Raw genomic sequence first — 25,893 nt, 5'->3', positions numbered from 1 at the left:
TATGACATGTATATATAATATACAATATACATTCACTTTTCTATGTATTATTACTTTTTATATAGTATTATTTTAAGGAAAAATTTAATGTTGGATGCAGAGTTTGATTTTATATTTTTTTATTTTTATATAATAATTTTTAGAAAAATTAATGTTGAATGTAGGGTGCTTTTTGATTTTTTATATAATATTATTTTGATGAAAAATTTATATTGAATGTGGGATTCAATTTTATATTTTTTGATTTTATTATAGTATTATTTTGATGAAAAATTAAATAAAAATTTTTGGGTTCAAACTCATGCACCTTCATGTATGGTTTTCAATTCCCCCTCTAACCATTGCAACCAACAATTAAAGTTATCTGAAAAGGACAACTAATGTTATTCTTAAATATTTTCAAAGCTAAAACCGGAAAAAATACAAACTCACCTCATCCCAAACCTTCTGACCTCATTTTTTTTCTTAGCTGCTCCTCCTCGTTGATTCCTTGCCATCTTCCACTCTGTCCCCCTAGGACCGAAGCATTCTTGCCTCTCCCTTTCATTGGTGCATGCTAGATTCTAACTTTAGGAATCCTTGATCACCGACTCGTTCTCAAATGAAGGCATGTCCCGGTTAGGATGGGAGAGGCATAGAGCTGTGAGTTGTCCACGCTCAGCGAAGGCCTTGGCTTGAGAGGACTCGATAGATTGGTAAGTGATGTCTCGGCTTGTGAAGTCCTTAGGCCCCTGCTGTGCGATATCAGGCTAATGCTGAGAGATTGCAGCACTTACTAGATAGTACACGTATACCGAAAAGCGAACAAGACCACAGACTGGATTGCATTTTATGCTGCGCAGAACTCTGGAGAGATACTTTGGCCACATCGGAAAGCCCCTCTCTCGCTTCCGAGCCAAGTTCTAGTTTCTGATTCTGTTGGCAGGTCCTACACTGGAGTAGGGTGAGTTGCCATTGTACGAGAAAAAAAAATCCTAAGGCCCTCAATCACCTAATCATCCTTGGATGTAGGCATTTACTGGCTAGGATGGCTCTATCGTACGATCTTCCAGCTAGGATGAAGACAAGACAAGCTGCGTATGTGGGTTTGCTCACAGAAACGAAACAGAACGACTAGAATGCCCTCATCCCATTGAAATTTCAACCCTTATGAAGCAGACAAAAATGATAGATCCTTAAGGCCATCTTTAGTGTTGTAGCACTGACTATCAAGTTTAGATTTAGTGGCATCTAGGAGACATCTATATCGAACCTTGTGATTGTTATTTCTTTCTCGTTTTCATTCATAAAACGTGGACTTAAAACGATGAACATCAAAACCCAAGGGCTTGGAGTTAACTTTGGCAACAAACCAGCAGTAATACGAGGGGTCAAAATATAATTTTCTATTTAGATAATATTTTAATTCTTATCCTGAACTCTTTTGATAAATAAACTCCTACTTAACACTATGCACTCCGTGATCCCTGGAATCCCCATCTATTATTATGAGACGGTCAAAGGAGGGTGCATTAAGATGAATAGGGAGGGTACGTGTAACCTGCCACATCAGCAATGGAGAAGCAAACCGTGGGGTGTGATCTCGGCCGTTCATCAATATCACGTGCACTGTCACGTGCCCTGGCGTTAGTTTTGGTCGCCGAGTAGCCTATAAGTACCAGCTGATCCCCCCCCTCTCTCTGCCCCATTGCAACCTCTGAGACAGAGCGAACGAGAGATCTCTGCGTCACTCGAAGACGGCCGCCTCGATCCCACTCTTTTCCCTATCTCCCTCTCTCTTCGTTCCGTTTCGGTGAGATCTCCTCTCCTCGATCTTTTTTTTTTTCCTTCCTTGCTTGTAAACCCTAGATTCCGTTCTTTCTTAACCTTCGTGAAACCCTAAGTCTCTCCAATTATTTTCTTGATGCCTGGGTTCTGTCTTTCTGATAAAACCTAGAATCGACGTCAAAATTGGATTTTCTTGGTTGATTTAGGGAGAGGGAGCCTCGTACGTGTTGTCTGATCTCTTCGGAGTCGATGATGTCGTCATCGATGGGCAGGATGGAACGGGCGTTATCGGATAGGAATAAATTTGTCAGCTTAAAGTAAGAGCGTGAAGAGATGCGTAAATAGTGTTTTTTTGATGGGATCGGGTGTGGTGGTAGGTGTGGTTGATTTCTTGAATTGGGATTGTTTGGTGTAAGGGCGTCCAGTTATGGATGTACTGCGGAGTTGGAATGGTAGATTAAGGTGCTGATTTATTCCATCGAACAGATCATGCGCATATTTTGTGGTGGAAGGTGGTGTGACTGAGAGGTACTGATGGACTTTTGCTATTATTTTGATAATCAAATGGGTATTATTGGATAAAAGTAAATCTGCAATTTTTTCTAGAGAACTTTTCTTGGTGATGAGTAAGAGCAAGAATTAAATAAAAGAAGATTTGGATTGTGCGTGGAAGGCAAGGGTGATTTCTTGGATTAGGGTTATTTGGTGTTTCAGAGACCATTTTTTATTGACTTAGAGAACTGAATGATACATTAACACCGAGATTATTTATATCAAACAGATCTTGTGCATTATTTGAGGGTGAGCCCGTGGCGCAACTGAAAGGTTGCTCCATTGTGATCTGGAGGTCATAGGTTTAAAACATGAAAACAGTTTCTGGTTGAATAGGTTACATACATCTGATCCTCCACCAGACCCCGCGATAGTGGGAGTGCACTACGCCGTCCCTTTTTTTTAGATCTTATACTAAAATGTGGCAAGTCTGAGAGGTACTGAGCTAGTGATGAGTGATGTTTATAGTTGTGTCTGGTGCTGTTAAAAGCAGTTTATGTTTATAGAAAATGTCGATTAGAAAATTACATACATCTAGATTTGTTTTTAACATCTAATGTATAAACATTCAAAGATCATAAATACAACCACTGTTGCATTTCTTTCTATTTTAAGTATTTGTTGAGGTACTTGAATGCTCATGTGTAAGTAGTGTTAAAAGGACCACTTGTCTCACTTAGTGGTTATTTCCCCTGATAATTACAGGATCATGCTCAAGATTCCACGCTTTCTAGTATGCTATATATTGTTATTACGGGCTGTTGATTTATCTTTGTAAGTGTGTTAGCATAAGCACACTATGATTTAAGACCATAATGTTGACAAAGTTATGGGCTTCTCAACAAGTAATGCCTTGTTTTGGATGGATAACTAGAGTTCTTGTAATAGCAATGTCATGCAAGTATTCCATATCACTGTTAGCTAAATGTCAAAAAGAGTAAATGGCGTTAGTAATTCACCCATCATCCTTTGTGTCCTGCCAAGAATAGTGAATTCCTAAAGGAAAACTAGACTGACCAAATTTATAGATATATTCTGCAATATTTTGTGGTTGTGATGATAATTTATGGACTAAGTATGTAATATAACACCAGTGTATATGATGTCAAAATAATGCTGAATGATAACTACAGTTATATGCCATTTTTTAAGCATTCTCTTAGTTTAAATCTTTTTACAAGTACAATTGTACTGATAGCGGCATTTTCTTTTTAAATTAGGGTTTCGAGAGGTATCTAGTGGTACCTAATGTTGTGTGTTTTTGTGTCTACACTCACAATATATGAGGTACCATATATATCACACATGCTTAGACTAGATAACTTTCATCTTGCATGCTTTCCTTTTTACTCATCCTATAAATGCATCTCTACTTACGATTTGTAAGACATCACTGTTATCTATCAATGCGACTTATCTAAGATGTGTGTGTGTATGTATATCTTCTTCCATGAACCAGGAAGGGTATTTGATTCAGTTCTTTGAGAATAGAACTGTCAAATAAATGAGACATCTCTTTTTCAGTGGTGAGATCCTCTGTTCATCAAATGAACCTGCTTGATTATAAATTATTGATCTATGAAGCAACTGACTCAAAGACCCTACCATCAAAGGTATTCTTTGCTTATTTCTGGGTACTGCTATAATGCTGCAAGAACTTAGCAGTCTACTAAGTTTCTATTCCTAATTCATGTCTTGGTGGGCTTAGGTTTGTATAGTTAAAATTTGCCAGTGGCTATACATATGACCTAGCTAAAATAAAGAATCTTGATAGAAATGGGTAGAATCCAAACAATCTTGGTTGGCTGAAGTTTGAGAGTGGCTTGTTGTGTCCTTTCTCTGGCTTATGAAATGGGAGATGTGAAAATTAAGCCTATTGAATAACAATACATTCAGGTTGTGATAGTCTTTGTCATTTTTCTTTTTCTTTGAGGAACTTATTTTCAAATGTATGTCCAGTTAAAATAAGATGTCAGAACTTTTTTTATTATTACTACCTCATCCTTTAGATGTGCATGTAATATGTTCTTACAGTGTCCATGGTTATGTGTTCGTACCTTTCTGCCCACCTTTGGTTCAAATACATAGCCTCAAATTTTGTTATGATGTTGCCTCTTGTTAATTAAATTTCTTGTATACTTCTAACACTTTGTAATTTTTATCGTTCTGAACTGAAGTTGCAGAAATCAATCACCTGGGAAGTCCAGTAGGAGTTTTTTTCCAGGTTATGATCATCGATCTATAGCATGGACATGACATAGGTCTTTCCATCTGAAGGAAATTGAGGAAGATTATTGTGGATATTAAAATTGAATTGCCAATTTATATGCATTTACACATGAAATGGGGTGTCGTGGAAGGCCATTATTTGACCTTAATGAACTCCCAACTGGAGAGGAAGATGAGAAAGATAGTGTTGTCCTTCTCCAGCCCCAAAAGTCCATTCCTATTTCAAATCCTCGCACCTCAGGCTTGTTTCCACCATCAGAAGGTTGTCAGCGGATAGTGAATAACCATGCATTCACACATGCTTCTTTGGGTTCAGGCTTTCAGCCTTTTGTAAGGAATAAAGACCCACAGAACTCAAAGGAGGGCTACAAACATAATCCTGATGCCGATTGTTCGAATGCGAACCAAGCCTCCACATCAATGTCTACAAGTCATAGCGAGGATAATAAAGTTTCAGCATTAGTGTCATCCAGTAATCAGGATCCTCAAGCGGCTGAAAGGGAAGAAGGGGAATGGTCTGATATAGAGGGCAATGTTTATGCAGTTGAAAGCAATGCTAGCAATAAGCATGACGATGTTAATTCTGAAATTTCACAGATGCAAAGAGCAACTGAAGAAAGTAAGCCTGTACCTATGAAGGCTGATGAGAATAGTTGCAGTGATTCTAGTCTCCTCGGACCTAACAGTAATGAAGTTGGAGATGCTTCTAAAGATGCAAAGGTTCAAGGCCCATCAGGATCAGAGAATAACAGAACTTCACACTGTAATTCTAAAGGAGATGTACTGGCAGATGGCTTGGTAGAATCTTCTTCAATTCCCAAGCCCAAAGAGGTCAAAGGAGTTGAGGCCAGTTATGCATTGAGATTTGCAAATAATCCTGCAAAGAGACCAAAGCTTGATGAGCATAAGGAGGCAATGTTAGGTAAGAAAAGAGCCAGACAGACTGTTTTTATTAATGTGGAGGATGCTAAGCAAGCTGGTCCTATGAAATCTTCAACACCTAGGAGGCAGACTTCTTTTCCTACACCTATTATTACTCGTACTGTGAAAGACACGACTCGTGCTAGCCCTGGTGGTGTTGAAAGGGCTGCAGAAAGACAGAGTCAGCCCATGAGCAGGGATCAGAAACAAGCTGACATGGCAAGCAGTGAAGGAAGTAATCCTGTGGAGTCAAGTGACCAAAAGGCTGATTCTAATGGTGATGCTAATCCAGGATCAATATCTTGCTCTAAGAAGATGAACAACAATGAGTTTTCTTCAGAAGCTTGCCTACCACCGATTCCAAGACAGGTTTCCTGGAAGCAGCCTGTAGACTCCAGGCAGTATAAGAACCCACCCATTTCATGCCGAAAACCTTCTGTCACAGGTCAGAGCACCTCAGATCAAAAATTGGGAAGCAAAAAACATCTTCCCTCTAAGAAGCAGACTTCAAACAACCTCCAGTACCAAGATACATCAGTGGAACGGCTTCTCAGGGAGGTGACGAATGAGAAGTTCTGGCATCATCCAGGTTTGGGACATTTCTTTTCTAATTGCAAGTTGTGATGTAGGTATATTTATTTATATGTTAGTTTGCTAGCACCTGAATTCTTTTGGTGAACAATTTGAAATCCTGAATACATGCATCATGATAGGAGTAACATGTTCATGTGATGAGAGAGACAGTGCTGAGGAGCAGGTCAGGATTTTGAAGGTTTCCTTTAATGAATTTATTGAATGAATTAGTTTAATATGTAGAGTAGCAGCCACTCTTGTTTTGTAGCTAATAACAACAGGATAAACAATGCCGACAGGTAGTTAAGTATATGGAGTGGTTTTGAATCCACCAATTTGCACAGATGTTTTTTGTGAGCAATACAAGGGATACTGCTTTTAAGGCCAGTTACAGTTGAAGAATCCTTATGGGTAGAAAGAGATTTGGTTTCTTTTTGGGAGTTGATTGGATCTCAAACTGATATTTTGCTTAGATATTTTTTTGGCAGTACACTGTCTTAGGCTAGTAATATATTTAATTATAAAACCAACCATTAAAATAGAGTTAATGTGCCTTTGTCTATTGGTCCATAACTGATTACTCACAAGATGTGGACACTTTGTCAAGACAATGTGAGGACTCCTTGTTAAATCCTGGTCATACTACCGGTTAGCCATAACTTTTACCTTAACTGAGGTTCTCCTGTGTGTTTTAGTTGGTAATCTTTGTGATGTCTCATCTTATACTTGTTCCTAGTTTATATTATGTTGTCATTTGCATTGTATTGATTTTGAAGATAACACAAGCATCTGACAATTATCAGAGGAGACAGAGCTTCAGCGTGTGCCTGGACGCTTTGAGTCTGTTGAGGAGTATGTGAGAGTTTTTGAACCCTTGCTCTTCGAGGAATGCCGAGCACAGCTCTACAGCACCTATGAGGAGCTTACAGAGATTGTAGCTAGGGATGCACATATAATGGTTCGTGTAAAAACCGTGGAAAGGCGAGAAAGAGGTAAAATGACCTTGAGTTTGTTATTTTGGGGTTTATTATCGTTTTTAGAAGTAATATGGAATAGCAACAATCAGAAAGTGGATTGCAGTATGAATTTGTTGATGTTAATCTAAACAACAAAGCAGTCACTATCAGCAATATACTTTTCACTGGATAAAAATGGTATTTGGCTTTCTTTTTATATATTTTGGTTGTTCCTAGAGTGAGTTGATTATTGTATGCATATCTGTAGTTGAGGCTTGTACGACTTTTATGGTATTTATGCTCAGGAAAGCACTTTCATTCATTAGCTAGTTTTTTTTTGTTAATTTTCTTATAATCTGTAACGGCTTTTGTTGTGTTATGGACAAGTGTGGAGGCTTAAAATATTATGCATTTGATGCTGTTAAATGTGTAATTATCATGTTCTTTGGTAGTTCAAAATTTTTACTCATCACCTTTCATGTGATCTGTTCTTGATTAAATGAGCTTAGGTAACAATTTTTTGGAACTTGTTACCCATGTTTTATCCATGACTACATGAAGCTTCTGAGTATTGATAACTTAGATTTAGTAATTAATGAAAAAAAATATATATATATATTTTGGGGGAGGGGGGAGGGAATATTTTAGAGGTACTTTAGTCTTTGTGAGCAAGCGTTATCCGGTGTATCAAGGGGAATTCTTTTATATAAACATGAAACTATGGAAGACTATTTAATAGGAATGAAACCATAAACATTGTACTTTACTTTTGGAGGGGGATCATGTCTTTTACAATTTTAAACGGGAAGGAAGGGTAAAGTTAGAAAAAACAGGTTATGATGGTATTAAGATTATTGGAATGTTGTTGATTAATATTTTCTTTTGACTTACGTCAGATGCCAATGCCAATGAGTTTGGAATCCATCTGTACATTCTTTTACTTGCATAGGGTTAAGTCTGTGACTTATTTAATAGGAGGAGAATTTGCTTTGGCTATATATTGTATGAATTTTTGAATGTTCCTTTTGGACATGCATAGGACATACTTTCTAGATAGGTACTTTGAAGTGTAGAATGGATTTAAACATGAGGACATGAATTGGTTCTGGTTGTTGATTCTTTGCTTTTGCCACCAATTGCTGCAAAAACAGAGGTGGTCTGGTAGTTCTTTCAGAAAGGCTAGTGTTTGCAGTAGTGTCTGTGGACGCCTATAGGCATCAGTGCTTGATTTTGTTGTAAAATCAACTGCTTTTTCAAATTTTGGGCTCCTAAGGATCAATGATCCCTTTTCTTGCATTTTTTTTGGGCATAATTTCAGGTTCCGTGTTGCACCATTGACTTGTTTTCATGTTTTTTAGGAGCTTTTAACTTTATTTTTTTTTACCCACTTACCTATACCAGCATTTTAAATTATGCGTGACAGTTGTAACAGGGAAGTTTTACAAATTAAAAATATTGATTATATGAGGTGGGGATATCCTGGTTATTGGTTAGGTAATATTGGGTTGATGTTTCTTTCTCAGAACAAAATTTGTCCTGATTCCTGAATATACAATGGCTTTGGCAATGTTGGCTTTGAACTCTTGTCCAGCATTTTAGAGCTGGATACATTCAGCTGTGCCAGTAACTTGTGTGCTTGGGTGCCCACCCCATCATAATTTTTAATACGAACTCAGTTATTGAAATTAATATAATTCTTCATTGAGGACTTGTGTCCTGCTGAGATTTAATATGATTGCAAAGGGCATTATATCATTTTATACTGAATGTCTGCGGACCTTCCGCAAATCAAAATGTAATGAGATCTCTTCAAACTTCTACTTGAGTGATTTGGCAAAGGCTTAGATTGGACCTTGGAGGTCCTTTGGGAATCTAAGATTCAATCATAATATGGAGGAATGAAGTCTGGTGGACTGGCGGAATGAGTCTGTTGATTTGTATTTGCAATATTTGAGTCCTGTAGGGATAAATGTAGTTCATTTTTAATATTTTTTAGAGTCTTTATAACCTTTTTTTATGATGATTTCCTCTTTTTAATAATTCAACCTTCATTGGAAAAGGCGCTATCCCCGTTGCATATAATGGTGCTCAAAGTAACCAGCAGCTGATTGTTACATGAAGGGGTTTTTCTTTTACTGATGCATTATATGCTGATTTTTTTGGATTCTGAATATTCCTTTATGGTGATATTGCTGGTGTTCTCGGAACTGGACGTATGGCAGAACCATTTGAAGGGTACATAAGGGAATTGGATTAAGCACTGAGTTTCTGCAGAATACTGCAACACTTGTGTGAAAGATAATATGCCTGTTTTGTGCAGGTCAAGCTAGCCAATGATATCTTTGAAAGTATATGTTCTACAAAGGAACAATACTTGCTGCTACAGTGGCTGGCTGAATAATTTTCATTCCTTCCCAGAGATTGTTGACTGGTAAACTAGTTTTATGTCTGAAAATTCATTAGTTTTGATTCTCAGTTCTTGCTGCTACTTGGAAGCAAATGATTTATCGAACTGGTATCTTAGTAATGCGCTATTACTTTTACATTGTCTGGCTTGCATTGTTATTTATTTCCAACGTCCAGTCTTATTGTTGTTGATAACAATAAGGCCCTTTTCCAATTATAGACATTCTGTCGGTGCCCAAGCTTGAAAAACTGACTCTTAAGGGTGATTGTCTGTATCCTGTAACCTAATGCCATCTCACTTTTCCAAATTCAGGATGGTATGATATCATAGTTCTTCCAGTGCATGATTGCAAATGGACTTTCAAGGAAGGTGATGTTGCAGTTTTATCAACGCCTCGGCCTGGTACAGGTTTGCAGTTGAGCCTATATGTACTTGTCTCGTTTGGTGGTTCAATCAATTTTGCATGCACCTTCGATGTTATTTCCATTTGTTAAACCAAATGATGCACAAAGTATACGTGCTATTTCTTTTGGTTAGATTGAACTTTCCATGTGGTTTAATGTCTTGTGATTATGTTTGTGCAAGCAGCTAGATCTAACAAGAGAATTATCAATGCTGGTGCAAATGATGTTGATGTTGAATCAGAGGTTACTGGACGGGTTGTTGGTACTGTTAGGCGACATCAACCTATTGACACACGTGATCCTCCTGGGGCAATTCTTCATTTTTACATGGGGGATTCATATGATTCTAGTAGGTAATATGTTTTTAGCTTTCATAATGCGTGTATGCTTAGAGACCAGCATATACACTCGATACAAACTGCAGCCTGAACTGTTATATTGTATCCCACTGGGCCGATGCTTGATTAGCAAGCAAGATTTTGAGTGTTGTCATTATTTGGCTAAACTATGATGAACCATTTTGGGATTTTGATTAACGTGTACAAATGTACTGGGTTAGATTTAAATTTGGCATGGGAGGATCAATGTGTTAAATAAATTTGATTTACCAAATATCTTGGAGCTTTTGAAATCATTGAGTGTTTGTGTATATTTTTTCTAAACATATGAACATGTTTTTTTTTTTCCCCGAACAAGCAAAGCTGGCTTGGCTTGCCTGGGTCAAGTGTATTATGATTTTTCTCCTACCAAAATAACCTATATTCTTTAAATGCCATTGGTCCTATTAGATGCCCCTGCTATCATGTGTATCTGTTCTTTCCTTGTTTTTCTTCTTCAGGAGTCTAATATTATATTGTATTTACACCATTTTTAACTTTCAGCAAATTGGATGATGATCATATTCTAAGGAAGCTTCAACCCAAGGGCATTTGGTACTTAACTGTTCTTGGGTCCCTTGCGACTACTCAGCGTGAATACATTGCTCTTCATGCATTTCGCCGTCTTAACTTGCAGGTGAGCTATAATGTTCTACTTAATGGAAAGGTACCTTTTTACCTGTAATTCTTGGATGAGTAGTGCTGATGACATTTCTGTGTATAGATGCAAACTGCAATTCTGAAGCCTAGCCCTGAGCACTTCCCCAAGTGCGAAGAGCAGCCTCCTGCCATGCCTGATTGTTTCACCCAGAATTTCGTTGATCATCTTCATAGGACTTTTAATAGTCCTCAGTTGGCTGCTATACAATGGGCTGCGATGCATACAGCTGCAGGCACGAGCAGTGGAGCAGCAAAAAGGCAAGATCCATGGCCTTTCACACTTGTTCAAGGCCCTCCTGGTACTGGGAAGACACATACAGTGTGGGGCATGTTAAATGTCATTCATCTCGTCCAATATCAGCATTACTACACTGCTCTGCTCAAGAAACTTGCTCCGGAGAGCTACAAGCAAACTAGCGAGAGTAATTCTGAGTGTGTTGGTACAGGATCGATTGATGAAGTTTTGCAAAGTATGGACCAGAACCTCTTTCGTACTCTGCCAAAACTTTGCCCCAAGCCTAGAATGCTTGTATGTGCTCCATCAAATGCTGCCACAGATGAGCTGCTAGCTCGTGTCCTTGATCGTGGCTTCATCGATGGGGAGATGAAGGTCTACCGTCCTGATGTTGCTCGTGTTGGAGTGGATTCACAAACCCGTGCAGCTCAGGCTGTTTCTGTTGAGCGAAGAACAGAACAGCTTTTGCTGAAGGGCCGTGATGAGATCATTGGCTGGATGCATCAGCTGAAAATTCGTGAACAGCAGTTCTCACAACAGATTGCTCATCTTCAGAGAGAACTCAACGTTGCAGCTGCAGCAGGTCGATCCCAGGGATCAGTTGGTGTTGATCCTGATGTCCTTGCTGCCCGGGATCATAGCCGTGATGTACTGCTTCAGAACCTTGCTGCAGCTGTGGAGGGCAGAGATAAAGTTTTGGTTGAGATGTCACGCCTCCTTATTTTAGAAAGTAGGTTTCGTGCTGGAAGCAGCTTTAACATGGAAGATGCACGGGCCAGCCTTGAAGCAAGTTTTGCTAATGAAGCTGAAATTGTTTTCACTACGGTGTCAAGCAGTGGCCGCAAACTATTTTCTCGTCTCACTCATGGCTTTGATATGGTGGTTATTGATGAGGCAGCCCAGGCCAGTGAGGTAGCAGTCCTGCCTCCCCTTGCACTGGGTGCTGCAAGATGTGTGCTGGTTGGTGATCCCCAGCAACTCCCTGCAACAGTCATTAGTAAAGCAGCTGGAACCTTGTTATATAGTAGAAGCCTTTTTGAGAGATTTCAACAAGCAGGTTGCCCTACCATGTTATTGTCTGTGCAGTACAGAATGCACCCTCAGATCCGTGATTTTCCATCTAGATACTTCTACCAAGGTCGTCTGACAGACAGTGAGAGTGTGACCATTCTTCCTGATGAAATTTATTACAAGGACACTTTGTTGCAGCCTTACATTTTTTATGACATCATGCATGGACGTGAGTCCCACAGAGGGGGATCAGTCTCATACCAGAATATTCATGAAGCACAGTTTTCTCTGCGGTTATATGAGTATCTTCAGAAATTTCTGAAAGCCAATGGTGGGAAAAAAGTCACTGTTGGAATAATCACCCCATATAAGCTGCAGCTGAAGTGTCTCCAACGAGAATTCGAGGAAGTTCTGAATTCAGAGGAAGGGAAAGATATCTACATCAACACTGTTGATGCATTCCAGGGCCAGGAACGTGATGTAATTATCATGTCTTGTGTCCGTGCCTCGAACCATGGTGTGGGATTTGTTGCTGACATCCGCCGCATGAATGTTGCTCTTACTCGAGCTAGGAGGGCATTATGGGTATGCTTCTCTCTCTCTCTGTGTGTGTGTGTGTGTTTGTGTGTGTGCGCCTGCGTGCATGTGTGTGTGTGGTTTGAGAGTGCCAATGTGAAAGGAAGGACATAAAATTGATGTAGTGACAATTTATTTTCTTCCAGGTTGTGGGCAATGCCAATGCTCTCGTGCAGTCTGATGACTGGGCTGCATTGATTGCTGATGCCAAGGTGAGGAAATGTTTCACGGGCATGGATAGCATCCCTAGAGAACTCTTGGTTTCGAAGGGGTCCGCCAGCACTCCAGGAAAAGTTTCCTCGAATAACATGAGGAGCTTGAGATCTGGTGGGAGGCAGAGACATCTGGAGATGTTCCCAGAACCCAAGTCTGGGACACCATCTGAAGATGAAGAGAAGACAAACACATATATTCCACGGAATGGTAGCTATAGGAATCTTAAGTTGAATGAGGGTTCTTTGGATGATTTGGGGCAATCAGGTGACAGATCTCGAGATGCTTTGCAGTATGGCATTGCTAAGAGGCAAAATTCTTCTGGGTCATCTAGGAGAGATTGACGTCTACATGCTTTCATTTCTATCTGGGGCTTTATACAAATTCATTACAATCAGCAGGCTCTAACATGTTAGAGTAGCTCTATTCATGCAGAAGTCATGATTCCTCGGGCATTTGTGCAACGAAAGGCCTTTCCAAATGCTGATGTGCCTGATAGATTGGGTGGCTGATCTTGCAACACCTGCAACTATAGTGATGGTCAGGACAGCCAGGATTGCTCGAGATGAACCATCATCAAGGATGTGCAGGTAGGCCAGCCAAGATTACTTGAGGAGAGCAATCATGAAGGATGAATCTCAGGTCTCCAAGATGGTTTGATCGAGGAGCTGCTGAGTGTTTTGGAAAGCTGACTGGGCGAGACATGTGAAGCTGTGATATTAGAAATGTTCCACCAAAAATACTGTGTTCCATCTTTCTGGAGATTTCCATTCACGGCCGTGTTTGGAAAGCAAGATTTGGAAGGAGTTCCCATTTGGATAAAATACCAAGCTCATTGTCGAGTGGCATGTAGTGTTCCAGGAACTCTGAAAGCTCAAAGACTACCCAAAGGCCAGGCAACTGTTCAAGTAAATTTAATAGAGCTTGGGTGGGGTACAATGAGTGTGGTTCCATTATCTTTAGACATTTGGCGCCACTTGCTGGTTCGTGTCACCTGCAGCAAAGTCTAAACTTCATACTTGAAGTAGTATATGTGCATATGGTTGAAACAGAGGCCACACCCTACAAAAATTATTGGAAAGGATTTAAAATGGATGCATCTGATTTTGATGGATCCTTGGACTCGGAATCTTCTAGAGTGCGTTTGCTGGCTGTCAGTAGGTTGATGTGATCAAAAGCAAGCCTCGAAGATGATCGACATTTGAGGATGCCGGATTATATATATGTTGCATGGAAATAGCCTATCAGGTCATCATCCTTCTTTTGTAACATAGAGTAACATCCATAGTTAAAAAAAAAAAATGATTCTTTATTTTTCTCTTATACCTTGGTTTACTGATAAAGATGAGTTTTCGACTCATGCCAGGTTTGGTGGTGCAGATTTGTTTATTGTCCAAAACCCTGTTTCGAGTGGTATTTTCCTGAAACCTTACCCTTTTCCCTTGCAGTGGTGCAAATTATTGAGATAACATATGTTTTGGAAAAAGGAGATTTAATTTGCGAAACCCACCTTGGTCACATTCTTTCTTTATGAGTGGTTTTCGGCTTGCTAGATATAGTGGAATTCTGGAATTGTTCCTGGTTGATGGCCCTCCTGCATTATGGGAGTTGCGGGCTCGCTGCAGATCTAGTCAGGAATTGTTCCTGGTTGATGGCCCTCATGCATTATGGGAGTCGCGGGCTCGCTGCGGATCTAGGACATGAGTCGTGTGAAAGAGGCAACTTGATGACCTTGGGTGCAATGACTTGAAACACCTGTTCGAGCTGGCTGGAAGCAAAGGAATCTTGGTCAACAGGCCCTCCTAATTTTTGACCATCAGCACATTATTTTAATTTTGCATTCCTTGGCCCTTGTTATAAAGTGGTTTAACTTCCAAGCTGTCTGCAGCCATAATCTTTCAATGAGCATGCTGCTGCTGGATCATTCACTGGTTGCTTTGAAAGCTGTGTAGATGGATGAATGATAAGAGTTCGGAGCACTTTGACATCTGTGCAGTTGGTGATCTGATGGTAAGTTCATGCGAATGGCTGGGGAATCCTGCTCAGGGGAAAGATAACCCCATTCCCTAATTAGTTCTGCAATCTCTAACAATTGTTAAGAGGCCAAAAGAGTTTCTGAAGTAATTAGTTTGTGGGTGTACCTTCAAAATATATTTGTAACGAAGAACGAAATGGCTCGCGAAGGGCCCGTTAGGTGTTGTTGCTGTTTTTATGTTTTTATTTATCTCCAATTTAGTAAATTGCTGTGTTGAAAAAAGTATTTCACCGACTTTCGCTGCCCCTCGCTTTTATACTCTGTTTTTTGAAAACGATATATCTGTGTTTCGAAAAGATCTAGCGATTTTACAATTAAATTTAAAAACTCAACAGGGTTCTATCATAGATGTTATTCAGTCTCGTTCATTTTGTTTTTTGAAGATGTAAACAAAAGATAACAGCAACACCAAACTGGCCTTAAGACAAACGGGCCCGTTCAATTCTCAAAGGTGCTTTTATGGTTTCCCAGGACATGGGTCTATCTAACACAAAATTTTTTGGGAAAGGTGTCCTCGGTCATGTCAAGTTAACCTGTATTTGGAAATATAGCAAAGAGGAGTTCAACCGTAAACCTCCACCAAGGAGGGGAGGGGCTGTGACCATTGAGGTGCTGCTTAGTTTATGCCAACTAAAAGTAGAATTCTTATTGGACAAACGCATTGAAAAATAAAGAATTCTTATTTGATTTTTGAGAAAAATTCATTTTCATGCAAATTAGAAAGCTGAAAACTTTTTGGGTCAAGTCAGGCGTACACGCTAGTCAGCACACCTCAGATTTGAGAATCTATTTCATCAAAAGTTTGGTGCGGAACTCACACCACAAAAACTTACTCGCGGGACACAGAAACATGTGTACAAAAGGGTCAAGAACCGCATCAAGGCAACCACCAACGTTAATTAATTATTTCTTGGCTAGAAGGGATTGCTGGAGATCCGCACCAACAGCAAGGCATTGTATAGCTTGTTTCTTTTTTTTTTTTGTTTTTTCTATAAAAAAGAAAATTGTTTGATCGAACGAGATGATGGGACAGGGAGGAGGAGAAGTAGAGAAATTTTAATTCAATATTGATGACATCTACCAACTGTACATCATTTTTTTCAATTTTTTGGAGGAGATATTTTATACATATATTAACTTTGTATTTTGTCTTGCTTTACAGCAATACAAGTAAAACAAAATGCTGCAGCTCATCATGCCCTGCCACCTAAGTTTTAAAAGTTCTTATTATCATACCAACCCCTGTAGCAGCCTTGGTGCCTGGTGGTATCATATTTTGTTATCTATGTAAATAACTAATTAACAGCTGTAGTTAACAGCTTTTATTGTTATATGTAACAAGAATACAGAACCTGATTTATGTTTTTCAATTCAATTATACTCGTAAGCTGCAAAAGCTAATCATTTATCAGGTAAAGAATGCCGATATGAACAAAAAGATACCATTAGTTTTTACAATTCTTTGTTATTTTCTTTTACAATAGTTAGTATCGTATATCCAAAAAAACATACATCTGAGCAAATAATAGACATTATTTTTCCGATCATAATGAGATGTAATGGTTTTCAAAATTGGAAGGTGGCTCCACCAAAGTGAGAGTGGGTGTGGGATTGTGTGTGTCAAAATGGTGCAGCTACTGTTACTAAAAAATACAAAAATATTTACAAAGCCGCCGCAGGTTTCCATGTCATGTACTGACGTAGGATGGAATGTGAGTACTCTTCACGCTCAGGTAAATGACTTCACCGAACAGCTCAGATTAAATCAAGTGGGACCCATCGGAGTTATCTGATCATTACCGTTGAAATTAAATCTGAGGGACCATATTTTTCCATCTCTTTTTGCATACGAAAGGCATGGACATTGCCGGTGGGACAAGCTTACAGGTCAGCTAAGTCGCCATCGCGAAGCAAAGGATCCGATTGCTCATTTATATAACCACCCTAGAATTTGTCATAAATTACATTGATACCCCTTAAGGATGTTTCTCATCCAAAAGGGCAGGGGTGTTTCCGATATATAATCAAACGTTGAGGGCTCTTAGTTCGCTGTTCCTTCCCCCTTCCTCTTCATATAGCGCTTCACGGAGTGGAAGAGAGAGACTGTTAGGCGGAGATCGAAACGAACCCTAATAAAAGACTTTTTTCGCTTTTCTTTGAGTTTCTTTGAAAGAGGGATGCAGGTGAGAAGCAGCGAACAATCCCTGAAATTTTGTGATTTTTTTTATAGATTTTCGTTTGATCTGTGCCTCTCTTTGATACATTTTTTGAGGAATTTTTCGTTCTTGCTATGGATTTTTGGTGATATTTTGCGCAGACGAGGACGGTTCAGGTCGGGAATATCTCAGATCTGGCCGGGGAGAGGGAGATTCGGGAGTTCTTCTCCTTTTCCGGCGACATCGATCACGTCGAGATCTGGTGGTCAGATTCTTTAGCTCTTTTTTCTTTCTTTCTTTTATTTTTTCTCCTCTGTTTTGGAAAATTTTTTGTTGGGTGTCTGGATGCAAGTGGGGATTGGGCTAGTTTTTGTGTTTGATTATGGTTAAGGTTTAGATGCCTTGTCATGAATTAGGATTCTTCTAACGTTGTGGGTTTTAATTGGAGCAGTGATGCTGGGAGTCGGAGGATTGCGTTCGTTACGTTCAAAGATCCGAAGGCGCTCGAGATCGCATTGCTGCTATCGGTAATTTCACTCTTTTTATTGATTTACTTGTTCCCATTAATGTCTAATCTTGTTATATTATTTATTTATTTTTTTTTTTGAATAAACGGAAGGAAAGCTCATGAAGATTCTTTTTGGTGGTATGGCACATTAATGAGGAGTAAAATTTCGATATTCTGACAACTTGTTGTGAACCATATGATTGCATCCCTTTTGTAATCTGTAAACTTTTAACTGCATTTTTTGATACATTTGTGTTGCATTTTCGTATGCGACTGCTGTCTTGTATTTAGTTTTTGTTCTGCTGTTGCTATGGTTGTCATCATGGAGTTATGTTTGTTGTTGGTTATGTATTGCATCTGAAGTGTTTGATGGGCCTGGAGGAAATGCCTGGTGTTATTGAGAGTGTTTTCTCAAAAATAAAATAATTGGCTTAACATTTTCCTCAAAAATTTTGAGTGTTCTCATGAAGCTAACAATAGACCTTCAGAAAACGAGTCGGTGATAGTGTTATCAGTATATGTAGGAAAATGCCTTGCAGATGTGGGCTTTCTACATTTGTTTAAATATATAAAAAATGTATTTGTGCAGAATTGGAGGCATCGAATGTATGAGTCCATGCTACTATGAGTTTATCTGCTGTCTTTTTGAATTCAGCATCATTATTTTGTAGATTGCAAGCTATATATTTTAACTTCGAGAAAAGAAACGGAAAGTGTAATGACGGTATGAAGAGTACATGAGGTCTATGATGTGCTGCCTGATAAATGGTCATGAAAGCTTGGTAATGATTGAGTAGATTTTTGGCAAAATATTATCTTTAGAAAAAATTGCATAGATTGTAGGGAGTGGGAATGTTTGGTGCTCATTTCCTTCTTGGTATCTCAATTTGGGGGCATGCTATGGAAAGCAAAGAGGGCTCTGACATGGGAATCTGTTTCCTTATGAGAAGGAAGATCAAAGAACATTTGTTAGAGAAGATATATGGTGAGGGAATACACCTTATGGGAAATGATAGTTAGAAGAAGCTTATCATGTTGCCTGTTTTATAGTCTTCCTGAATGTGGAGGAAATCCAAGGTGATTTGTACTGATATAGGTGGCACTGTATTGACATGAGGTGTCTCTCATCCCTTTGAGATAACTAAGAACTGCAGGGCAATAGGCTGTGAGCACCATTTCTCTGTATTTAATTTTTTCTGGCTCTTGAACTATGAGACTACCTCTATGCAGATGACTTCATGGTTTCTAAACCCCACTAATTGTTTTATTTGATTATATCAGCAGGTGTTAAACAAGTGGAATAGAAATTACTATTTAATCAAATTTCATTGTCCACTATGAGGCTACCTCTATACAGATGACTTCATGGTTTCTGAACCCCACTAATTGTTTTATTTGATTATGTCAGCAGGTGTTAAACAAGTGGAATAGAAATCACTATTTAATTGAATTTCATTATCCGCTATGAGGCTGCCTCTACACAGATGACTTCATAGTTTCTGAACCCCACTAACTGTTCTATTTGATTATGTCAGCGGGTGTTAAACAAGTGGAATAGAAATCACTATTTAATTGAATTGCATTATCCAGCATGATTTTTTATAGTTTCTTTGGATTGTGTGTTATAATCAAAGTGTTGATTAGTGATACTTTATCAGTTTTCTTGCACGCTAGTATATTCAATTGACTAAAGATATTTCCTAATTGATGGTTGGAACTGCCTTCAGAATAATGTCATTTAAGGGCTTGATTGTTTTCTTCAAAGTGATATTTACATTCTCATTGTCTTTTGCAGGGAGCTACGATAGTAGATCAGATTGTGAGTGTAAGTCCTGCTGAAAATTATGTCCCTAGAGTCGAGGAGGTATAATAAATACCTACTTTTATGATATTCAATTTTCCGGCTAAATTACTTTAGTTGTTTGACTGGTTATATGATCTTTATTGGAATTCATGCAGCAAGTTATGGTTAATGAGATGACAAGTGCAGCTTCTGTTGGAAATGGTGCAGCAACTGTTGAGGTGTCTGTAAACTCCAGTATAATTTTTACTCAAACCCTGCAACGTTGTATAGGTTACTTTCTGTACTCATGATCTTTTGGTTGGAGGAAAATAATGACCTTTCTCTTCTATGCAGACTAATAGTAGTCCTACTGGTGGACGGATCTATGTCGGTAAAGCTCATGATGTTGTGACAAATATGCTAGCAAAGGGTTCAGCAATCAGACAAGATGCTTTGACTAAAGCTAAAGCATTTGATGAGAAGCATCGGTTGACGGCCAGTGCATCAGCAAAGGTGATTTCCTTTGATAGGCGGGTTGGCCTTTCAGAGAAAATAACAGTTGGATTCTCAGTTGTGAATGAGAAAGTGAAATCTGTGGATCAAAAGCTGCATGTGTCTGATAAAACAATGGCCGCCTTAACTGTAGCAGAGCAAAAGTTGAATGATACTGGCACAGCTGTCAAAACTAGCAGGTACTTTATTATTCCCTCATAAAGAAACATTTGAACCATGTCGCGGAATAATTTAAAATAAAGTGCTGAAAGAAGGGGAATGGCCAGTCTGCTAACTCAGGTATTTTTCTATGAGGAGAACAGACTGAAAATTAGCATGGTGTTCAAGGCTGTCTTATGTGCAGTTAACGAGAGTCCTTGGCAAACAGATCCTGTTAGGTCTGTCCAGAGTGGAAATGCCTGCAAGAAATGCTCAGGGAACCCAAATAAGTGCAAAAGGCTGCTAGAAAAACTTATCGTGCATCTTAAAATTACTAAGAAACCACTTTCTGGTTGGTTTCTTTTGTGGTTTGCTGTGGTTCCCATACATTTTCCACAAGTTTCACTCATGTTTTAAGCAATCATTTTCTTTGCTTATCTGTGAATTATTTCTGGTACCTATTTCCTGCATCCTGTTTATGTCTTGTTTCCCCCGGTTAATTTACCAGCAATCTTGATTTGAGGCTTTTTATGGTGAATCTTCCAATGGTCAGGTAGAAATGGTTATTAATCTGTGTTGATTTGTTTGCCAATTGAGTAAGCTTGATTTTGTTGAATTGTTTGCTTCATATTGCAAGCAATTTTTCATCTGGAAAGTGATTTATCTGCCTGATATTATTAATATTTTGTTGTGGGCTTCACTAAAATTATCTTGGTGGACTATGACAATTTTCTTTTGGTCTGAATTGCTATACCATATTCTCGTATCTGTTGTTTTCTAGCTCCTCTTGTTGCACTTTTATCCATAAATGCACAATGAACAAAACTCCTCAGCGTGGATCGCACGGTCAATTGCTGATCTGGTGTGATTTGGATGTATAGGTATGTAACTGCTGGAACAGCTTGGTTAAATGGTGCTTTCGGCAAGGTGGCAAAGGCTGGCCATGTTGCGAGTACAAAAACAAGAGAGAAGTTCCAGCTGGCAGTCTCAAATTTAACTGCAAAGGTGAGATAATAATTTATAGATGATAATGCTTGAGTTACACTTGCAGAACTTGCAGATGTTTTTTTGAGATTCAAAAACCTGAAGTCTTCAATATTGCATATTGACAGAAGATTGTTATCTTTTCCTTTTAAGACAAACCAGTATTAATTGTGAATAGCTCAAGTTACAAAGAATAGTAACTTGATGTTCTGTGAATTTGTCAAAGAGCAAGAACTGCCTCGCAGACAGATTACAGAAGCCTATAAATGATTGACTCTCACATAAAAAGCCAAACCATGCTACTTCATCATCATGAACTTCAGGTCAAGCCATCTAGTAGTTTTTGATGCTTTTGTCATTGTAGAATCAATAAGTCTTACTTTTTTAAATAGTCTTTTGAAGGAAAGGTGAAGCCCAATTGCAGTCACAAAACCTATATTCTAAAATACAAACTACAACTCTTTAACATATAAGAATATTTTTTTTCAAATGTATCTTAGAAATATATCAATACTTTGCAAATCCAATTCTAGCGGACTCTTGCATGATCTTAAGGGCATAGCCAACAAGTTGGCAATTCGCTTCTAGGTCTCATGGTAAGCACTTGTTTGAAGTTATTTTGACCATCAATTGACATTGATTAGTAGGTTGATGTCATGTCTAGAGTCAATGGTGCAGCATCCATGTACTCTGATGGACCATACCTCAAGCAATGAAGCAGATCCATATTTAGAATTAATTAGCTTGTTGATTAAGATAAGGTTTCTCCACAAGTGGTAGAAATTCATTTAACAAAGCTAATAACGAAATTTTCAAAATGATTTAAAGATGACCAAAAAGGGTCTACCAAAGTCTATAAGTGATTGAAAAAAACCATTCCATAGCTAATTACTGACATATAATTGTAGGTCCCCTTCTATTTCTATCTCCGAGTCTCTAGTTTAAGGGGCATACAAGGATGAGAGTTAGAAAAAGTTCTATATACCTTAATTGAATGTAGGTTTGGGTGTTGAATGTGCTCGACTTGATCTGACTTGTAATGTGAAAACTCCCAAAAGTATGGCTGAAAGTGGCTTGGATATAATCCTATTGTATCTGTTTCCAAATCCGATTTGGTTCAGATTCGGATAACAATTCTAGTATCTGATCAAATCCAGATCCGAATTTGGATGTTAGCTTATAAATTGTGCCAGATTGAGATCCGAATATCCGGTAAGAATTCTCTAAAATAAACCACAAGTCCTAGGATTTGAACCATTGACCTTTGATTCATATGTCTAAGTGCTTAATCACCAAGCTACAAATGCTTTCTACTTCATATCGATAGTTTATTTAACTTATTCGTACGAATTCATGTGATTAAATAACAATTTGATGTACAATATTTTATGTTTTGATCATTATTTTTATAAAAATAAACCTTTTCTCTTTGATAAAAAATAAAAGTAGGATTTGCTTTGTTTTATTCTATACAATATTACCTAATCATGAGAAAAATTCAAAAGACTTTGATTTCTCTTTCAACAATCATTATCATGGGAGATGCACATGTGAAGTCAAATTAATCAACAAATTGGTTAATATTTTAATATTGATTCAAATTATTTATTTAGTATGAAATAATCCAAGTATTTATTCAATATGAAAATATTTATTATTCAATTAAATTAATTCAATTGTAAAGATATATACATATACTTATATTTATAGTAATATAATAAAAGATAAGAAATAAAATTGTAAATAAAATAAAAATTATAATAGAATAATATTAAATAAATATATTGGTTATTATATAATATATTATATAATAATATGATAGTTATAATAAAATATTTAAAATATCAATTTATTCAAAGCTTTACTGTTAAAAATATTTAAAATATTAATAACTTCTATGTGTTCCTACATTTATATATGACTTGTCTTACTAAATTTTGATAAATATATAATTCATGATTATTTTATTTATGATATAACTAAGAGTAATGATAGTATTTGATGTAAAAAAATATTAATATTTTTATATAACATTTTATTTTAAATAATTTTTGATTTTTAATATTTTAATACAAACTCGATCGAACTAATGACCTGAACGACCAAGTCAGTCTCGATGCAGGTATAATAAATATGCCTTAGATCCATAGTTAATTATGCGTCTCGTGCGATCTGCATAGTAAATTTTGTTCCCGTCCTTATGATTATATAATTAATGCTAATTTTGATCATTGAATTCCACTAAAATCCAATTTATATCTGAATAATATCCGACTTATATCCTTATATGGATAAAAAATTATAGATATAACCAATATCCGACATGTATCTATATCCTTTCAGAACAAATATGGATACTAATTTTGATATCCATTTAATATCCGTATCATAATCGTATTTGTAAAAAAAGATGGATACAAATATGAATATACCAGTATCCAATCCGTTTTTCAGCCATACCTAAAAGTATTTTGAGACACGACTGATTCTTATTTATGCAGCATTTTCTACTAATGATTTTTGAAGAACAAATTGATACTTATCTAACACTTATTGATCCATACATGGCTTTTGTCAGTGTTTTGGTATTTATGAGCAATGGCATTGGCTACTCTTGGGAAGTACCATGCTTCATAGATGTACAAATTCTCTTATTCTAGATTCATGCAGTGAAGACGTGGACACAAGATCATTTTCAATAGAACTGATAAGATCATGATATTTGCGATTCACAGATGAACAGATTCTCTTATTCTGAATTTATGAAGGGAAGAACATGGAAACAAGATCACTGTCGATAGAACGGATAAGATCATGATGTCTTTGAGTTCACGACATGGCTCAGAAATGGGGTCCCATGAATTCACAAGAGCTTGTCCTTTTCCCCTTTGATGGACAGTGAAGAGAAGCTTAAAAGGATATTTTCTTGATAGAAGTTTTCTCCTCATTGCGGCCCTTATACCTCCTTCCTTTAATAGACTTTCAGATCCCACTTCCACTCAAGTTATAAAGGGGAACACTTTTCAATCTGGGGTAATAAAAGAATATCTAATTTTAATTCTATTGGATTTCAACACCGATCTGTTCACAATTAGTTACTGACTTATGGTGACCTCCTCCTGCAAAGGAAATAATGACCTGAAGAAAATCTGTGACTTGACTCCAAAACTTTCTGGCAGCACTGTTGTAATTTCGGAAAGCCGGCAAACTACGCTATTTATAATTGATCTTCTTAACAGTCACTATGTGGCCTGATTTTGCTGATGTAATTGCCTCTAAAACTCATTGTTGAATACATTTTACATCATAGATCTATCAAAAGTGCCTGAATGTCCTAGTGAGCAAGTGCATCTTTATAAAGGACTTGGTAACATGAATGCTTTGAGGTTATATTTGCTGGTTTTGCTGTTTATACCACAGGTATATTAAGCCATTGCCCATGCCACAAGCATATGATGAATATTTGTGGATTTATGAAATGGTTTGTCTGTATGCACAGCATTGCAGTTAATGCAATATGTTTTTTTTTAATTTTATTATTGAATCATTAATTTTCTATTTTACAAACCAAAAGAAATTGGTAAAAGATTGTTTACTGCATTGTAACCTCTTAATTGTGTATCAAAAGTTCACCCATTTAAAATGGAGTCTCATTTTACTTGCTGGCCTTCACAGTTCAATTATGTCGAGCAGTCTTTTCCTGAAAAGGAAAGCATGTGTTCCAATTTGTGGCCGGCATGTTACAGCCTATAAATTCTACTTTCTTCCAAAATGCGGATTTATCTCCTTTTTCTTACGATCTTACAGTTAAATTGTTTTGTAATGTGTACATGTTTTTTTCATGCATTACTTCCATGCTAGATGTAACAATTAGCAATTATCCTGTGTTAATGGTATTCATTCAGGTTGGTTCTCCTTGGGTCCTGTAGTCTCTTCTTCTTGATCTGGAAAATGTCTTTAATAGATTTTATCTTTTCTTACCTGATCACTAATTGTGGTTTAAGTATGCATCTCCTTGTACCATTGTGTATTTTGATTCTAAACCAGACAGTTATCATCGATTGTTTGGATATGAGAACTGGCCAAGTGCTCTGTAGTGAAAAGTTGATACGGTGCATTGTTGTCAAAGACCAAATAGGACTATTAGATCTTTGCGCAGTTTATGCGATGTATTTCTAATAGCGTTTTCGTGTTAACTACCACTGTTCTCTCTCTCTCTCATATATTTATATATTTCTGTCTTTAACAACACAGGATCCAGCTGTTGCTGCATAAGCTAGATAATTTGGTGTGGCAGAAAACTGTCACTCCCGAAGGGAATTATTGAAGGATATTTTCAGCATGTCATTTGGCCTATAGCTCAGATCCCCGGTGCTGGTGGCTGCAAGATGAGTGCAGTTATCTCTCATTGTTGTTGATTGCCTTGCATAAATATGTATGTTTAGCTATGTAACTTTTTTTTCTTTTTCTTTTTTCTTTTCCTCTTATTAATTCCCCCCCCTGTATTGATTTGGGTTTTAGTGCCATATTTTGAGTAGATGAAACTGCGTGTATTGTGTTGTAATACTGGAATGCATTCTTTCTGGAAAATGATGATCCAAGAAACCTTGTGTCTTCTTTTTCTCCAAATCTCATGTTATGTTGTTTACAGGATCTACTTAATGAATCGTGTGATCTAGCATCTTGTATGCCTACGAAAAGGTCGAAATTCATATTAAATATTTGTGTATTTGGTCCAATTTGCTCCTATGTGGCAATAAGATTCCATGCTATATTACGAGCAGCTATTATTGTTCTAATCCAGCTCAGGGAGTAATGATTTTGGCATGCTAATATGAGCACTAATATTTGGATTAGTATAGGAAAACTGAAACACCACTTGAAAATGTTGTAGT

The 25,893-nt window shown here is 37.6% G+C and overlaps 2 protein-coding genes across 7 annotated transcripts; both read left to right on the top strand.

Moving 5' to 3' along the window:
- The first annotated feature begins 1,666 nt into the window (after positions 1 to 1,666).
- On the top strand, positions 1,667 to 14,868 carry LOC103707133 (putative ATP-dependent helicase C29A10.10c). 6 transcript variants are annotated; one of them, XM_088721261.1, is made up of 11 exons: positions 1,667 to 1,792; positions 3,779 to 3,932; positions 4,497 to 6,058; positions 6,846 to 7,034; positions 9,718 to 9,813; positions 9,994 to 10,162; positions 10,691 to 10,823; positions 10,911 to 12,677; positions 12,815 to 14,129; positions 14,248 to 14,294; positions 14,435 to 14,868. In XM_088721261.1, exons 3-9 carry the CDS (start codon positions 4,663 to 4,665, stop codon positions 13,223 to 13,225), a joined length of 4,161 nt encoding a protein of 1,386 aa, XP_088577387.1. In that variant the 5' UTR covers positions 1,667 to 1,792; positions 3,779 to 3,932; positions 4,497 to 4,662; the 3' UTR covers positions 13,226 to 14,129; positions 14,248 to 14,294; positions 14,435 to 14,868. The 6 variants fall into 6 exon arrangements, with proteins under 6 accessions (XP_088577387.1, XP_088577389.1, XP_088577386.1 ...); XM_088721259.1 differs by adding an exon at positions 3,540 to 3,606 and having other exon boundaries at positions 1,676 to 1,792; positions 14,248 to 14,868; XM_088721263.1 differs by having other exon boundaries at positions 10,051 to 10,162; positions 14,248 to 14,868.
- A 2,099-nt stretch (positions 14,869 to 16,967) lies between these two features.
- Positions 16,968 to 25,627, top strand: LOC103707183 (RNA binding (RRM/RBD/RNP motifs) family protein). The gene is made up of 8 exons (XM_008791586.5): positions 16,968 to 17,099; positions 17,234 to 17,337; positions 17,524 to 17,599; positions 19,376 to 19,444; positions 19,540 to 19,602; positions 19,718 to 20,055; positions 20,896 to 21,019; positions 25,253 to 25,627. The coding sequence occupies exons 1-8, from the start codon at positions 17,094 to 17,096 to the stop codon at positions 25,271 to 25,273; spliced, it is 801 nt and encodes a 266-aa protein (XP_008789808.1). The 5' UTR covers positions 16,968 to 17,093; the 3' UTR covers positions 25,274 to 25,627.
- The last annotated feature ends 266 nt before the right edge of the window (positions 25,628 to 25,893 follow it).

The sequence above is a fragment of the Phoenix dactylifera genome, chromosome 5, assembly GCF_051530095.1.
Source record: "Phoenix dactylifera cultivar Ajwa chromosome 5, Ajwa_hap1_PhDact_Kaust_v1.1, whole genome shotgun sequence".
NCBI lineage: Eukaryota > Viridiplantae > Streptophyta > Magnoliopsida > Arecales > Arecaceae > Phoenix > Phoenix dactylifera.
This window is presented reverse-complemented; position numbering and strand designations above follow the sequence as displayed.

Bases quoted from the DNA above. Each gene is read 5' to 3' on its own strand.
- LOC103707133 (XM_039129513.2), top strand. From the start codon at position 4,663: ATGGGGTGTCGTGGAAGGCCATTATTTGACCTTAATGAACTCCCAACT. The intron at 9,814-9,993 runs GTTTGCAGTTGA...TTGTGCAAGCAG, and splicing joins AACGCCTCGGCCTGGTACAG to CTAGATCTAACAAGAGAATT. The intron at 10,163-10,690 runs GTAATATGTTTT...TTTAACTTTCAG, and splicing joins GATTCATATGATTCTAGTAG to CAAATTGGATGATGATCATA.
- LOC103707183 (XM_008791586.5), top strand. The intron at 17,600-19,375 runs GTAATTTCACTC...TGTCTTTTGCAG, and splicing joins AGATCGCATTGCTGCTATCG to GGAGCTACGATAGTAGATCA. The intron at 21,020-25,252 runs GTGAGATAATAA...TTAACAACACAG, and splicing joins TCTCAAATTTAACTGCAAAG to GATCCAGCTGTTGCTGCATA.